The sequence below is a fragment of the Thunnus maccoyii genome, chromosome 1 (genome assembly GCF_910596095.1).
Source record: "Thunnus maccoyii chromosome 1, fThuMac1.1, whole genome shotgun sequence".
Lineage (NCBI taxonomy): Eukaryota > Metazoa > Chordata > Actinopteri > Scombriformes > Scombridae > Thunnus > Thunnus maccoyii.
In genome coordinates this window covers 14,470,232-14,487,460 of record NC_056533.1, presented here as the reverse complement: position 1 = coordinate 14,487,460, position 17,229 = coordinate 14,470,232, and the positions used below count along the sequence as shown (strand labels likewise).

Sequence of the window (17,229 nt, the reverse complement as noted above, 5' to 3'; positions counted from 1 at the left end):
AATGTAACCTAACTGTAGAAATGAGTAACAAACACAAGAATATAAAACTGAAAACATAAACTGGGTGTCTGACTGTATTACTGCAATCAGGTCGCGCTGAAATGAGTATGGTGAATGAAACGTTATCAAATAAACAATACATTTTAAGAAAAAGGCGAGAGTGTGTTGTTGACTCACTTCAAAACAGTAGATGGGATAATGATGTTTTCTGCTGGTGTGAAACTTGAGAGTCTGTGTGACTGTATGTGTCCTGATCTTAGTCTTGAAGGCAGCATTTACTGTCTTCAAGGCCCACATTTTATCTCTATGAGCACGATTAACGGGAATCCTAAGACTGCTATCATCACTTTGATCCTAACCTAACGTTATTCGTGTATAAACTTCGCTTTTCATCGGTTGCTAGTGTTGTGTCGTCATACAACCGGGGTGAAGCGCTGCCTGAAGGGCTACACTCGGGGAATAAAACCTGCTATGTTCCCGCCTTCGCTGAGAGAAAACAATTAACTGCCTCCTACATCCGGCTTCCGTAGACGCGCCGTGAATATGGCAGCAAAGGAAACTATAAACAGCCATCAAACTGATGTGGAATCAATAGTCAATCGGTGGCTTGTTGATTATTATGTGTTTCTGTCGACAGAGTTTTTTAAAAACGAGCAGTACTCAGACTTCTGTGGCATTAGAGATGTTCTTGAAAGTAAGTAAGAAACCACCTCGAAGTGTTCGCTTCTTGGCTGCCAAGCTAACTTTGATCAATTAACTTAGCTAACAAACTCCAGCTCATTGTGTCCGACCGACTTCGGTCTAATCGTAGTGCAGGTAGTATGAACACCTAGATTAAGTGTCAGACTGGAAAACTGAACATTAAACCACAGACGTAGCTAGATAATTAGCGGATTATCTCACTACAGTGAGGTGCTACGGTGGATGTGCTGCAGCCATTCGTGTTAATTTACTCGCGATTTTATTAATGTGTGTTGGTATGCAATACTTTTAGTGATGTAAACTCGGCATATTAAAATGTCATAGTAATGTTAACCTGTGCTGCCTCCCCGTCAAGAAACATAACTATAGTTAGTTATCAGCTGGTCATGTTGATTCCTGAAACATTAGCTAGATGTAGCGGTGAGTTTTGGCTTTTTCAAAACACGTTGTCATATAAACATTGTATAAACGGACAAACAGTGTTATTTGACTATAGATACCCAGCATACTTATCCTATACAATCATACTATAAGTTTGCTACAACAGCTGTGGAAGTTGGCTTGACAGTAAAATCCTGAACACAATCTATAGTTATGTCATAAGTACATTTTCTCCAGTTTACCTTTGGTGAACAAATGAAGACAACACAGTGTATAGTAAGCATGGCTGTGAATTATGTACTAGCTTTTGGAAGATGTGTTTTTTCAGGGGAAATAAGCAGCTAATTCATCCTCTTGTTGCAGGTGTGTTGGTCCGTCCTTTGGAGTCTACTGACAGCATGCAAACAAAGATACGAGTATTGCAGTTACTCTCCCGGATAAATGAGGGCGAAAGACTCGGTGAGATCAACGTTAATGTGTTTATTCTTGGCACATCTCAGTAACTTTATCAACAATGTTGGAGATTTAATTTATCTGCATCTATGTGTACAATTCTCTTGCTTTGCATGGTAGAATACATTAACATAAGCTCCATGACAAAGGAAATATTTACTTGTCTACCGGTAAATAAAAAACCTTACAGACTTCACTATACCAAGCATTGCTCTGCCTACAGATGTGTCATTTGAGTCCGATGAGTCGATAACTCCTCTGGAATCGGCCTTAATGTTGCTGGAAAACATGAGCCAGGAATATGTTCCCAGCTCAAATATTCCACAGCAGGATTTTGAGAATGTATGCACTTCAACGAAAGAGATGGTACGAGTTTGTAAATGTTATTTCATTTAAATTTTTGTTATTATTTTTTAACATTTATGTTTTCCACTGGTTCAACCATGACAGCTGCATACACAAAGACATGATGCCAATGTTGCACCCACTGTGTGTGTGTGTGTGTGTGTGTGTGTGTGTGTGTGTGTGTGTGTGTGTGTGTGTGTGTGTGTGTGTGTGTGTGTGTGTGTGTGTGCACGTGTGTGTCCGCACCTCTTGTCCTGCCAAGAGTGAATACAACGGCTTACTACACCTTAGAGCCTAGTAAAGAAGCTAGAGGGTTTGTTTTAAGATATTTGCTTTCTCAACCTTTAATCAGATTTAATTTTACAAATTGTTTTTTCTCTGTCTTTAGATTGTGGGGATTTTTATCAAGAACAACAGATATGACAAAGCAAAAGAGGTGCTCAACAAACATTTTCCAAAACCAATGGTTGGCAAGGTGAGTTCAGTAACTTGAACAGCATGTTCACTAAATCATTTCCTGTAATCAGCATTTTTCTTTCCTGTTTGCTGCATTCAGATTAAACCGTTTTTTTCTGTTTGTTTTTTTTTGGTTTGTTTTTTTTAAACTGAGTTTTAAATATATGCTTTTAAATATATGAGTTTTAATATAATATGTTCAATGGTCATACAGTACATTATTATAGAAAAGTTTCAGTTTTTATACATCAGGCATATTTGTCTGAATTTAAAAACATCGGCGACGTTGTCGGCAAATTGCGATTTAAAAAATCAGCTTTTTGTACAGAAACAAAACCAGCTTCCCTTTGATTTTGCAGGAAGAGGATTGTTGAATCAACCTTCCTATCAGTTTTGGATTACGGGGATGTAATTTACAGACACGTTGCTGCCTCCACACTTAGGCCCTTAGACTCTGTTTACCAGTCAGCCGGTAGGTTTATTGCCAGTGATAAAACTCAACATTGTATCATTTATGATAAAGCTAGTTGGTCTTTTCCAGCTGAGAGTCCCAATAACCATTGGTCTATGTTTATCTATTCAGCCCTTGTTGTAAAATTACCATCATACATCACATCTATGTTTCACTGGAACTCCGGTCCACCTTTTGGAAGGACTGTTTTTAGTGTTAGTGCAGCAGACTAATGGAATATCTGGCAATGTCACCTAAAACTGAATACACTTATACCTTTTGGACACTTTAGAAACGCATTTGTTTGTTGGTTTTGTGTGTCAGTATTTCCCATGGTGTAATCTCATCATCATTGTAAATGCGGGCCACCCTCAACGATTCCTCCGAGAATCTTAAATAAAGGTTGAATTAAAGGATTTTCGCTACTAATTGAAAGATTATCTTGCGTGAACGCCATATTTCTACTGTTAACCTCTCACAACAAATCAAGTGATTGACATGGTGATAACTGTCTAGAGCTGTAAAAGCCCATCTCATTGTATCCTAAAGTTCAGTGAAGTGTTTTTGGTCTCCAATAAGCCTTCAAATGTCACTCAAACTAGACTTCTAATGTTATATTTTGCCTCACCAGTACCTGAAGCAACACGTCTCCATGAACGCAACCTCCCACCCCCACCCCTTTGCATTTTTTTTAATGGAAGGATGTTTTTGGTCTGAACGCCCACAAAGGTTTAGGTTGAGCATCCTCGGCCTGATGATGGGCCTGCTGCCCTGCCTGGATGTAATCTGCAGAAATCTTTCGTCACCATGTCAGCTGTGGTGGTCAGTGTAGCTGATGTTGAGGTCTGTGGAGTGCTTCTGAAGGGAGACATTAGTGGAAGAACATGAGAGGGGAGCCGGGGGATGGGTGGGCCTCAGCCTCCTCGTTAAACCTCTTGAAGAACCAGTTTGCTCATTGGCTCTATTCTGGTCACCATCAATCACCTGATTGTTGATAACGGTTTCCATACGGTTCCATGCTGTCTGTGTGTTGTTCTGTTGGAGTTTCCTCTCCAGCTTCTCCCTGTAGTCGTCCTTCCCCCAACAATCATTTTGAATTTGAATCAACAAGAATCTGTATGACAGAAAAAATGCTCAGAGGTCTGTGTGTAGTGCAGTATGTGTTTATGTAAATGTCACTCAATACCAGGGAAGTAATGTTACACTAATTGAACCCTGAAGATGCACTAATGCTCGGTCATCCTAATCAATATCACATTAAAGGATGTTCAGGTTGTGTGTGGACAGGTTTATAAAAATATTTAGATTGTGTTCAATGTTTAATTCACAGAGCTGTGAGTTTGATGAGTTAATGTTACAAACCCCTCTACAGTATACTGCATCCTCTCTATATGGTTTAATAGCAGGTGAACTTTTTTATTTTGTATGGTGTCTTTTTGTCTTCACAGATGTAAGTGTTGGATGTAAAATACGCTTGTTAGCTTGTTTTGTTGATGTTTTGTACTAAACAAGTGTTTCCTATCCGAGAGTGAAAAAGACAGTAAAGACAGACAGCCAGTAACTAAAATAACATTAAATCCAGTCATGTTTTTATCAGATGGGGTAGATCGTCTTTAGATTGGTTTTCTCTCTCTCAGTAACATGTTTTACACTATACGATGTACAATGTCAGGCATAATTTGCTTTATTAAATCAAATCATTTTCAGTGCGACTTGTATGTGTAAACATTGTGAAGTCAAGGCTGAAAAGATGCATCTTTCAGTCCTGTTAATGCATTTAGCAGTTTTGACCTAATTTTTATGTTTTGTTGTGTGTATGCCATGTGTTTCACATTACTGATCTTCTGTGTTCTGTGCAGAAAGCGATATTCATGGGTCTCATCAGCCAGAAGAGTAAAACACATGATGTCATCGATCAAATGGACTTCAGACGTTTTAAGGAGGAGATCTATGCCTTTTGCCAAAGACTTTGCCCGTTCACTGTTCCTTTTCTCCACAAGGTATGCATGCTGTGTTCAGCACAGTACAAAATGCTCATTGTACTAAAAAATAAATGACTGAATATTTAAAGTTTGGGTGAAAATCGAAATGAACCACTGCACACTGAAATGACTTTACTGTGACTTTATTAGGAGCGAACAACACATTTGGCCTGTAGCTTCTTCAGGTTTGCTCAGCACGCATGTGTCCTAATAAAGTCACTTCGGTGTGTGATGGATAATTTTTATTTTCATCTAATATGTTCCTGTGACCGACCAGCACCTAACTGAAAATACTGGCTGTTCATGGGGAGTTCTGTTCATTAAAAGTTTGGGTTTTAATGGCACTTTGAAGCTGATGAGTCAACAGCACCAAGTTTGTGAACACAACAAAAGGTTTTTAGAAGCTCATTAAATTTTTAACCAATCATCAACCTTCCTAAGACTTTGAAAATGTTTCTATACGAGTTTAATGAGAAAGTGGTGATCTTTTTTGCATTTTTTTGTAATGAGATTGGATGAAAGTTTGACTTCAACATCTACTATCACAGTTACTGTACAATTATGCATTCAACCAAAATGTATGTAAGAACTAGAGATACGTGCAAGAGACAAAACTGAAACATGGTGAAAAAATAAACTGACATCATCAGCGATCCATCTAAAGGTCTTTTCAGACCAAACATGAATAATTTGTGTGAATAAATTAAATGAAAAAATTCAAACTCATCTATTTCGTTGAGCGTTTCCGCACCAAATCCAAAACTTTCTATTTCGCAGTGCAGATTTTTTTTTTTTTTCCCACAGCTGGCTCAGTTTCTGCAAATTTCAGATGCTGATTTTAAAAACAAGCCGACCAATAAAATAATGACTTTTGCTCACCAACATCATAATTCCCATCCAGTGATGATTCGACCTGCGTTCAGCATCTCTGTCCACAGAAGCAGCCGGACAAACTGCCTTCACCAGTCTGACTGACAGCAGAAACTTACCGAACCAAAACAGTTTGCATGTCGGCTCCACGGGAAGAAATCGACAGTGATTGCATTTATTGATTCATTGATTTTTCTTTCCCCGCCCACCGTAGTGAGTGAGGGAATATCAGCCTGCAGTGAAACAGGCAGCTCACAGACAGACTAGAAGCTCATCAATCAATACTATTGATAAGTTCAAAACACATACACAGCAGGACATTTGCGTGAAACAGCCGTCTGTCCAGATTACACTTCCCTAAATGCAAACCTTTAATTTTCGGTGGAATGCATGGAGCGCGATCATTCATGTCGCTCTGTCGTCAACGAATGCTTTCATTTCGTTTTTTTTTGTTTCATCAAGGCCTTAATAATTTAAACAGCCTGAGGGATAATAGCCTCTGACAACCAGTTAATAGATGAAATGTAGTTTATTTGTTGTTGAAGTACAAGTCTTTATATACATTTTTGTCTTTTTGGTTTATTTATGTGTACCAGGCTGCAAAACAGCTTATTGATAAAAGACGTACGGAGGAAGACAACGAGGCTCCTGAACCCGATGAGCGAGACGAACCTCGCCCGTCCTCTGGTCCACAAATAAACACAGTCCAGTTGGTAACATGGTAGGTGCTCTCTCTCCCTCCCAGTTCAGATCATTTTAAACAAGCTTAATTATCATTGCTGTTAAAATACATACTCGCCAAAGCTGTTCATTCAGATTTCTGTGTAGTCTTGTGACACATGATACATAAGATGCTCTTGCTTGAATATCCTGTTCAGTCTCTTTTTCTTGTCTCTAATGTATCTTCCAGTAAACATATAATAATCCAGAGGTCCAGGCTGGAGGCGGTCTACAAGGCTTTGGCTGCAGGTTTAGATGAGAGAACATTTGCTCAGCTGGAGGAAGAGGTTGAAAGCGAGGAGCAGGTCAAAACAAAAAAAGAGCTTCCCCATCGCATCTCACCTACTACCAGGAAGGTCGCTATCCTGGACTCGGAGCAGGATGGGTTATTTCAGAGAAACTCAGGCAGCCCCATGGAGGGGTCCCCAGCAGACCAACAACCACAAACAGATGCTGTTCCTCCAACGCGGGCGGAGTCACTCTCAAAGTCACCCGTAACGCTGAGGAACAAGAGGCCTTACACGGTGGCACGACTGGTGGTCGAGCCAGACAGTCAGGGGAGCTCGCAGTGCACAACTTCTCAGGAACTGGAGGCTGAAGTCACAACAGAAGAACCAGCACAGATACTGGACATATGCAACAAAAAAGACCTGCAGAGCCCAGTAACGGACAGTGAGGTTACTATATCCCCCCAGAAACGCCCCAGACAAGCCACCAATACTTGCAGCAGGTAAATACGTTTGGTTTTTTTTAAACATACTTTTTTGCCTTGGTCCTAGAATACCTACATGAAGTTAAGGATGCTCTGATCAATCATATGGCGATCAGAATACCTTTACAGATATAGAGATATAGGCCTGTTGCTGTTTAGCCTCACAGTCAGTCAAGATGATGGTTTTGACTCAAGATGCAGTCAGTATCTTTGAGCTGCTGTTACTGGTGAGCTGTAGGCCTGTCTGAGAGTTTCAGAAGTGTAGCAGAGTATAACTGCATGTTCTTTCTCATTAAAATAATACTGGTTCAGAAATAAATATCTAATAGGAAAGAGGAATTCATTTTTGTAGTAGCAAGTTCAATTTGTGAAAAAAGGGTCAACAGAAGCAAAAGCAGTGAGTTTTACAGAGTTTTGTGGCCGGTCTTTTAGAAATTCTACTGATATTATATTTATTTTCTGTGCTTTTCCCAAAAGGGCTAATCATAGCATCTTTTGAAAAATATTAAAGGTGCACCAAATTTTGCAAACCACTCTCGGTACCAAGTTTTTCACTGTGAAAAAGTTTCAATTCAACTGTACTCTTTTTTTTTTTTTTTTTTTTTTCTACTTCTGTGACCTTGGTGTTATTTTCACTCTGACTACAAAATCCTTTCTGTACTGTGGAGAGACGGCTGAGACACAGTCCCTCATGTTCTCTTCTCCAAGCACTTCTCTTAATAAACCTTTTACTTTAATGAATGAACAGACTAGGGGACTGCATTGGGACTGGGGTCCTGCAGGTCCCAACGCAAATCTCGCAGCAGCGGGCGGTTTTTAACTTTGCTGTGGGGGGAGCAGGCGATCAAAAAGTAAACTGCACAGGGAAGCGAAACAAAATAAAACAACCGCAGCCAACAACACGTTCTAAAACAATAAGTACAATAAATGTAATTTTGCCCTAGAATAGGTGTACTTATTGCACTAGAATAACTGTAATTATTGCATTAGTTTGAATGTAATTATGACTAGAACGTCATTTTGCTACGTTATTAATGCCAGGTATGCATCTCTTTATTAATACGTGTTTTCCTTGCGGGACGGGAGAAGACACAAAATCAGTGGAACTCTATTGCGCAGGTGTGAATGGTCAGAATGTGTGCGGGTGCGGGCAGGAGTGGACACACATTGCAGGAGCAGGCGATAATGGTCAGAGATCCAGCAGCAGAGTGGGATTTAGAAAACAGTCCTGTGCAGGGCTCTCCAACAGACCAGACCTCTATTGGACTATTTTAATATGAGTTTAAGAGCAGTATTCAAGAACTAAATTTAAGTTATGTTATATGTTGGCCCCCTTTTCTTGACCGTATTGATCAGAAAGAATCTTCAAACTACAGACAACTTTCCTCACAGCGGCAGATTATTTATTCAAAGTGTGTCATTAAACACACTGGTCATGATATCTGAAAATAGATGAATTTGTTTGCTGATTCCAAGTACAAATATCAATATTCTGCTGGTACACATAATATCGCTGCATCTCTAGGGAGAAAAAAATATACTTGCCTTATTTCACACTGAGTAGGCTGCTTGTGATCCTGTAATTCTCAGTGAGCATAAAGCAACGACACTGCTTGTTTTGTCATGCAGAGCTTCAACTAGTTTGGAAGAGTTGTCAGCAGACAGTGAGGAGGAACGCCCTAGCTCTGTGGCCAGTGGCGGAGTATGTGCACAGAAACTCTATAACCACACCAACAGTTCACAGAGTGGGTAAGTGCAAATCACATTTGCCTCTCTGTAACTGTAAGACTATCCTCAGTAACAGTTCTATGTCTATGTGTGATTGCTTCACTGAGGTTTAACAAATCACCTCACATACAATGTCGCAATGACAAGTCATGTTAGTGACACCACAGGGCTGTAAGGATGGAGGTGTCAGTCTCAAAACAACTGGCCTCAGATGGGTCTTTTTATTTTGTCTTTTAAACCACAGAAACCTTTCCAGAAACTCAGGAAGGTTCACTTTTAGTAGGGCTGTAGTCTGCTGGTCGACTGGTCGATTAGTTGGTCTCGTCCGACTAAATTCTCATTGGTCGAATAATCTCTGTGTTATTTTCATAAGGAGAAAAGTGCTACATCAACAGCCTAACCTGAAGACACAAAACAGAGAAATACAGAACAGAGAAATGTGTGGCTGCCGAGTTTACTGTGCACTCTGTCCCATTAATTGATTAGTTGAAGATTATGTAAGATTTTAGTCGACCAAGATTTTCCTTGGTTGACTACAGCCCTAACTTTTAGTTCTCTATATGCAAAAAATTATGCACACCTGTAGTAGTACTGATGGCCCAAGAACAGTAGGTTTGGTTGTAATACTGAGTGTTGCAGACTAGTCAAATACAAATCATAAGACTTCAATAGGAACAATATAAGCAAGACATTATACTTGCTGTTCTGTTTTCAAAAAATGTCATCTGAACTGAAGGTTTGTAAGGTAAACTGTTCTACATTTTATGGTAAACACAGCAGATGCAAGCTTGGATCAGGGAACATGAAGTAGACATCAGTTAGGAGGCCTGACAGACCTTAAACTACTAAATGGATACAGCACGTCTATACTGAGAGATGTAGTGCCAGATTGGTAACACCAGGGTTTCCCATACATTCATTTATTTGCGGCGGCCTGCCAGTCTCGCGCTCCCTCTCTCTGATATACTCCAAAACAGATGCAGGCACACTTGCACTGACTCATTCTCCCCCCCCCCCCCTGCACACAAACAGCCTCTACTGAACTTTTACCCTGCAGTCACATGACGCCATCTACACTTGAGAGGCGTGGTCGCACTTTCTCCTCTTAAAAACAAAGACGCTTAAAGATCAAATGTGTGTCTACGTTGCTTTGTAAAGCGCTGACCTTAGAATGTAAAAACAAGGGACTTCATGGTGCATTCGGGTGCACCTTGTAAATGGCCACGAAGATTGTTTAAAATGAGAGTGTCTTTTTTTTTCCCTTTTACTGCAGCATTTTTAATAATTAGATGCTAAAATCATAACAACAATATCCCACTAAAAGGAAGGTTTAACACGATCGCTCAATGCATCGGTATTGTTTTGATAGTAAGTTGTGGATGGCTTTTGATTCCGCATTTATGAGATCTGGGAGGAAATGTCCTTTTGTCTTTGTGTCTTATTTTGCAACTGTGACATTTAGTGACATTTCCAGACCTCAGCTACTGAATTTGACAGACAAAAAGCAGAGCATGACTTCAGTCACAACAGATCTCTTCTTTTCTGTATAATGCTTGACTTGACTGAGTTCTCCTCATGCAGAACCACTTGGTCAAAACAACTGTCATCAGACAGCGAGGAAGATGAACAGCACCGTTTCAAAACCCCACAGCGGAAACGTCGTATAAAACTGGCCAGTGATTCTCCCAGCAAGCAAGTCCAAATACTGACACATTCATTTGATGCTGGTGTGTTAATTTAAGATAGAAGGACTGATGACATCTGACTAACTTTGTTTGTTTTATGCAGGGAACCAGGCAATACAGATGAGATCTGTATCACAGATTCTTCATTGGACAGCTCGCCCAATCAGATTCCTAATCACCCCGTCCCTCGAACGAGCTCCACCCCTCAAAAGGACCCTGTTCAAGACCCAGGTCCCTCGAGTTCAAAATGGTTAGTAATTATGCCAGCAGCTTCATCTGACAGTGGATTGACTCAGCTGTTGTGAATGACTCCTGGCAAAACGTTCAATAAATTAATTCAACAAAAAAATCCACCAGTTCACTAAACTTGGGTCTAGGAGATAATTAATTTATGTTATCTATCATTTCAATTAGTGCACTTTTTCTAAGGCTTGAGGTTGATAAACGTATTTAAGTTTCCTCCCTTTCCCTTAAAAGTTTCTTTTTTATGATTTTAACTAGAAAAAAATTAACTGAGAAAAAGATTCAGTTTGTGGTATTTTAATATTAAAACGTTTCATACTGCCCTCACTACAAACCTCAGCAGTTAAATAACTCTAAAGTTATTATTCTTTTGTTTATTTCTTTGCACAGCTGTTTATCAGTTGCCATTATGGATAAGGGTGCCAAGCATTAACAAAAACTCTGCTCTTGATGACAGGAAACAGCTGTTTAAAAACGCAAAGGAGAGTAAGGATACGTGGAATGAAGAAGAGCTGCTCTTCAGAAAGAATAGCGGTAATATTCATCAAATATCTGCTTCTAATTAAGTCTGAATTAATCTTGTTGTGTAAATGTTGTTTATGCTGTATTTTGTTTTTTCTTTAAAGGATCACTCAACGAGAGCACCATGTCAAATTCAAGCCAGAGGAAGGTGAGCATTCACCTCAGTTCAGAAATCTGACTTGAGCATTTGGACAACTTCAGCATTGTGTGAAAAAACGCAGTCCCTCATTCATTTGGATGACACCATTCTGTCACTGCAGCGGGGGCGCCAACATAGATGGCAAAAAAACTGAAGGTTGTCCAGCAAAAAAGTTTAACATGGCTTAACTTTTGCCGGACCGCAAGGCAGTGTTTTTTTTTTCTTTGTCTCGGGCACCAGACATGGCGCTATGATGGCCAATCAGATATGCTGTGGAAATTCATAACTTCCTAGAGCAGTAAAATTGTCTTATGGCATTATAACAGAATAACATTTGATATGCCTTCAACCTCATGGATGTTACTCAAACTGCACCTCCTGAATCAAATAAATACCACTAACAGCCTGTTACGGCCACTTAGATGCCAAATAGCACAACATTCACATGGTTCAACAACAACTGTTGAACAAACATTGATGTAAAAAGGATGAAATAGATTTGGTCGTTTCCTACATTAAATTAAATCACCACACAAGCAGACTTCTAAGTTTAGTCAGTTGCAATACCGTAAAACATTGATTGCTCTGCAAATGAAAAAGATTTCTCTGTTTTGGACTCGTCACAGCAGCAAAAAGCTGAGTAACCTCATGTTCTTGTGTTGCAGAAGTGGACTGAAAGTGAGACACAGAGGCTGAAAGATGGAGTTAGAAAATTCGGAGAGGGAGCCTGGAGTAAAATAAGGTCGCACTACTCCTTCACAGGTCGAACAAATGTTAACCTGAAGGACAGGTGGAGAACCATGAAAAGGTTAAACATGGTCTGAGTGATCAAGTTTGAGTTTATAACTCAATGTTCAAAATGTAAATATGTTCAGTAAATAAAAATCTTCAGTCTTCAATAAATGTGCAGTTAGATTGTTTAAGTTTGTCGCTTTGTTTTGTTTTTATGGTATCTGATGCGTGATTTTCACTGCAGTATGTAACAGAAGACTAAAATAAATACAAAGACATTATGGATTTATTTGAAATAATGACATTTACAAAAGTAATAAGATTGAACACAAGACCCAGGGGAAGGGGAGTATCATGGTAGTGCCTGCCTCAGGAGGCTCTGTTACAAGGGAATCCTGTGGATAACAGATTAGCAGTATCCCAAGAAGAATGAATAAAGAGGTCCTTATTTCAGTCCCTGGACTATGCAGGGAAATGTGGGCCAGTTGTAATGTCTGCTGTCAAGGTGGCCTTCAGCCGAGTGCTTCACTGTTGAAGCAAACAGCAGCTGCACTTAAGTGAATGTTACTGGGTATGAAAAGGGCATCTTGATCTATGTTAATGTGTCTTCATTCCTAATGAACTCTCCTACATCGGCCTGGTGGAACACAACAATGGCCATGGGGTCCACTCGCCGGCACTCTTGGGTCGTCTTGGCTGCGACTCCAAAACCCTGAGAAATAAGACATAACTGGTTCATTACTCCCGTCTGTGAACAAGAACAGATATCTCAGTCCGTTTAGCACATGATCTGAAGTTAAACTGATGTCACCCAAGCAAATAGGGTGTTCTAAACATTTGACAAGACTGTAGAGTAGGTGTGGATAAATTTAATCCAGCATTTAAAAACACCTCGGAAGGAGGGATATTTTTATGAAAAGCACTTTGCCATCCAATATGCACATTACATTCTCAGCACCAGTAGCCTCAGTGGGAATAATAAACTCTTGTTATGACTGTTAATACGCTGAGCGCATGAGGAGTTCAGCATCATAGATGATGACTTACCAGAGGCACGTCAGCCATGGAGTAGACCACAACTCCCTGGTACTGCATCGTGTTCTCAGTGATTCTGCCGAGCCCAGATTTTAGCACATGGTTCCCGTAAAGGAAAGACTGCTCTGCTCCAGGTTTCACCCACACCTTGAACTGAAGACATGATGGAAAGCTTTAAGTTATTAATACATGCACAAGTACAATTAACTGTATTTCAACCTAGTCTAACTGACATATTTCAGGACAAGATCTCAGAACAGAGAATGCTAAAGTAGTGATTTTGGTGTATGTTCAGTGTTTAATACATTCATGACTCAGACAGATGATGTAAAAAAGTATCTTCATGCAGCTCTTGGTGGCTTTTAAAATATAATGGACCTAATTGTTCAAACATCTTTTTTTTAATGGAATACAATTTACTCCCATAAAACTAAGTGAACTTTTGAGAGCGGATCAAGTCTTTCCCTCTTAAAATAATTCACCAGTCAGACATCATGTTGGCAAAGAGCCAGAGTCATTGTAAACTGTGAACTCCTGCCCCTACTCATCGCTGGTGTGTGTGTGTGTCACTTTGTCTATGACTTAGAAAATTAAAGTGTGAATAAAAATAGTGAGACGGAAAAATAAGCGGTAGATGCATTCCCATTTCTGTGCTGTTTTCCTATTATCATAAACACAAAATATGATTATCAGAAAAAAACATGTTCCATATGTGACATAACAGCCATTGGTATCTAGTTGGCATTAATGGTCAAGTCAATGGCATGTTGCACATTTAACACAGTAATGACAACTGCGTACATGGACCGGTAAACTTCTAGTATAATGTTGTTGTAAGATACCATAGGATTTACACAGTGCCTGTAGATAAAAAAGTATGTATGTGCCAGTAAGTACCAGTGGGCAGTGGGATCTGCTAGTGGACTGACATACCGTTTTTAAGCAGGATATGCCACTAAGCATCGGCATGTGCCACTGAACCATAAAATTATAGAATCTTTATTAGCCAAGACTGCAGTATACAAAGAATGTGTCTTGGCGTTTGCTCCCACAAACACAACATAGAAGAATAAAAATATAACAAGAGTAAAGTAATAATACTAATGAAATAATAAGATAAACAACGTAGTGCTAAAATTAAGTCAAACATTTTAAATTTAAAATCTATTTACCAAATGGAATAACAACAATTCGAAATGGGATATAAAACTTGAAATATTGACTGTACAAAGGAAATATGGACTACATGACAGACCAAAAAATGGTGACAAGTGCAATAAATAATTAAATTATGTAACAGTGGAGGTTGAATGCAATGTACAATGTTAAGTCCAGTTTGATTAAATATATAAAAGTGACCAGTGCAGGGATTAAAAGAGGGATGTGAGATGTAAAGTCCAGTTTGATAACAAAAAGGCCAGAATGGATATCTCACTTCACTAGATGTTTTTATTGCCTATAACCTTTATCTCATGGTTGCATCTCTGTCCATCGGTTGGAGCAAGTGAGAGAGGCAGACATGCAAATGATGCAAGCAAATACACAAATAACAGAAATTAGATGCAGCCACAGTCACCTTTGCATATGGAGCCAGGAAATCCAGAGCTGTGATGTGCAGGCGAAACTTCTTGGTCTTTGTAAACTTCCCAAAACAAGTTCCCACTGACACGAGTTTGTCCCGAGAAATGTTTGTGGCCAGCTTGAGAATTTTCTCACTGCGGACAGAAAACGATGATACATGAATTACTCCTTTTTAAAAGTACTGATAGATACCAAAACATCTTTATGTCTACTTGTGCTGGGTTACCTCATGTAGTACACACGGTCATCGTGAAGCCTGAAGCAGTAGGTGCCATCGGGTCGGTCCACTAGAAGTTTTATGTTTTCTCCGATGCTGTAGTGGGAGAAAATACGGTGAATTAGTGTAATGTGGGTCACCTAACCTCAAATGCAATCTCTTTTTCTATTAAATGCTAATGATTAGGACTGCTGTCACATTAAACCTAGAGTGTCATGTAATTGAAATCACATGACTTCACATGTGATGCCATAGATTCGAGCAGGGCAGTCTTCCAACATGAAGTACTTGCTATGAAGTCCAGTCAAAAGACAGTGAAAAGGATTTTGAGTAATTTGATGTTAAAGGACCAGCGTGTAGAATTTAGTGGCATCTAGCAGTGAGGTTGCAGATTGCAACCAACTGAATACCCTCCCCCTCCCCCTCCCCTTCTAAGCATGTAGGAGAACCTATGGTGGCCATGAAACTCGCAAAAAACATGAAAGGTCTTCTCTAGTGTTTGGTTTGTCCGTTCTGGGCTACTGTAGAAACATGGTGGAACAATATGGTAGGCTCCGTAGAAGAGGACTTGCTCCCTATGTAGATATAGGACTCATTCTAAAGTAATGAAAACACAACAATTCTTATTTTTAGGTGATTATACACTAATTAAACATACTTATGAATATTATATTCTGTTTCTACCAACTGATCCCCCTAAATCTTACACACTGGTCCTTTAAGGATATAACTTTGTCATAAATGAAGCAATGTTGCCAAGTTTTATCTATTATAAGTGAATTATGTTCCACTTCTTTATCATAGGTTTTGTGCAATAACTTATCCTTAGTAGTGCCTCAAGCACAGTGAAGGTGGTGCTATAAGGTAGGAGACACTGTAGTTTTTAGTTTTTAGTTTAGGTAGTATGTCCTATGATTGTTAAGATTTTCTCCATTTGTTCATGATGTGCTCTATGTTTCAACTAAGTTACCTTGGGCGTGTACCTTGTGCAATATCTTATCTCTTTTAGCTGAATGTAATCAGCTGGTGTCAGAGTGCACCACTGCATTGTTTGGTTGGTTTTGAATTACATCATGCTGGTCATATTTCTTATTATGTGATTGCAGCTGTGTGCAGCACTTTTTGCTTTGTGCACTACTGCATTGCCTTGTTGTGTTATACTGTATATGTCCTGTTGTGTATTATGTGATTGCAGCGGTGTGCAGCACTTTGTTTTGCACTAGTGCACCACTGCATTGTCTCATCAATGAGATATGATATTGTCTTTGTATTGTATTGTACTGTCATGTATTGCTTGATTGCAGTTCTGCGTAACACTTTTTGCCCAAGATAAATTTCCTTCCTTCGGGACATTAAAGTTTATCTCATCTCATCTCAAGTGTGATCATATTGTGCTAAAGATATAGTCATGCCTCAAAATATACTATAATATGGTGAAACATGATTCTTTTTTTTTTTTTTATTTCAGTCAATTTTTCATTGTCCCACTTTAGAAAATGCGGTTTGAAATGTAGGACAATCATTTGTTGTTAAATTGGTGGAATATGCAATTAAGTACATTAAATGTGCAATACCAGTAGTAATTCAGGGCTCTTAGTCTTGTAATGCTTAATTTAAACTTTTTTAGGTAGGTTCCAAAATATATTATTACTGAAACATATTATAATACATTACTATAATATCTGTTACAGCAAAAAATGTAATTACTGAAATAACCAAATGTGGGCATACACTTTGGCTTCGAGTGTTACTGAACAGAGAAGTTTTTATTGTATGAATTAAGGTGATTTAAACCCTTCAGCCTGATCTGTCCCACGTTGGGAAATGCACATAATCTGAGACACTTTGGCACAGGGAACACTTTTATACTTGCCATTTCTTGTCCGAGAATGATATTTGCTTTCTCTTTTCTGTTATGGTTAGAGAGCACATGGGGATCTCAGAATGGTATTGGGTGCGGATATAATGTATTGGCTTCAAAATATATACCTGAAGTGCCAATTGCAAAAATTATCCCACACTACTCTACTTACATGCATCACACACACAGGCTAACAAGCATGCTAACCATTTCTGCTACATTTTAAACAACAATATGCTGAACGGTTCACTTACTACTTCGACAGCTTCTCAAACATCGTTGTCGTCTCTTCGTCTGTTAGTGGCCTCATCTTGATAATGTTTTTATTTTAACTATTTTAAATTAATGGACAAATGTGTGTCCTGTGAGAAACGTGGGTCAACACGGAAGCCGTCACACTTCTTAACGGAAGTT

The 17,229-nt window shown here is 39.2% G+C and overlaps 2 protein-coding genes across 3 annotated transcripts; one reads left to right on the top strand and one right to left on the bottom strand.

Annotated features, from left to right (window-relative positions):
- The first annotated feature begins 498 nt into the window (after positions 1 to 498).
- terfa (telomeric repeat binding factor a) lies at positions 499 to 12,312 on the top strand. 2 transcript variants are annotated; one of them, XM_042432076.1, is made up of 13 exons: positions 499 to 694; positions 1,447 to 1,542; positions 1,760 to 1,902; positions 2,270 to 2,356; positions 4,648 to 4,788; positions 6,237 to 6,361; positions 6,551 to 7,090; positions 8,702 to 8,821; positions 10,382 to 10,492; positions 10,589 to 10,735; positions 11,186 to 11,262; positions 11,355 to 11,398; positions 12,055 to 12,312. In XM_042432076.1, the coding sequence occupies exons 1-13, from the start codon at positions 544 to 546 to the stop codon at positions 12,211 to 12,213; spliced, it is 1,941 nt and encodes a 646-aa protein (XP_042288010.1). In that variant the 5' UTR covers positions 499 to 543; the 3' UTR covers positions 12,214 to 12,312. The 2 variants fall into 2 exon arrangements, with proteins under 2 accessions (XP_042288010.1, XP_042288088.1); XM_042432154.1 differs by lacking the exon at positions 8,702 to 8,821 and having other exon boundaries at positions 500 to 694.
- A 77-nt stretch (positions 12,313 to 12,389) lies between these two features.
- On the bottom strand, positions 12,390 to 17,216 carry nip7 (NIP7 nucleolar pre-rRNA processing protein). The gene is made up of 5 exons (XM_042432386.1): positions 17,070 to 17,216; positions 14,964 to 15,050; positions 14,733 to 14,871; positions 13,169 to 13,309; positions 12,390 to 12,833 (listed from the first exon to the last, which is right to left on the bottom strand). Exons 1-5 carry the CDS (start codon positions 17,123 to 17,125, stop codon positions 12,714 to 12,716), a joined length of 543 nt encoding a protein of 180 aa, XP_042288320.1. The 5' UTR covers positions 17,126 to 17,216; the 3' UTR covers positions 12,390 to 12,713.
- Positions 17,217 to 17,229: the final 13 nt, after the last annotated feature.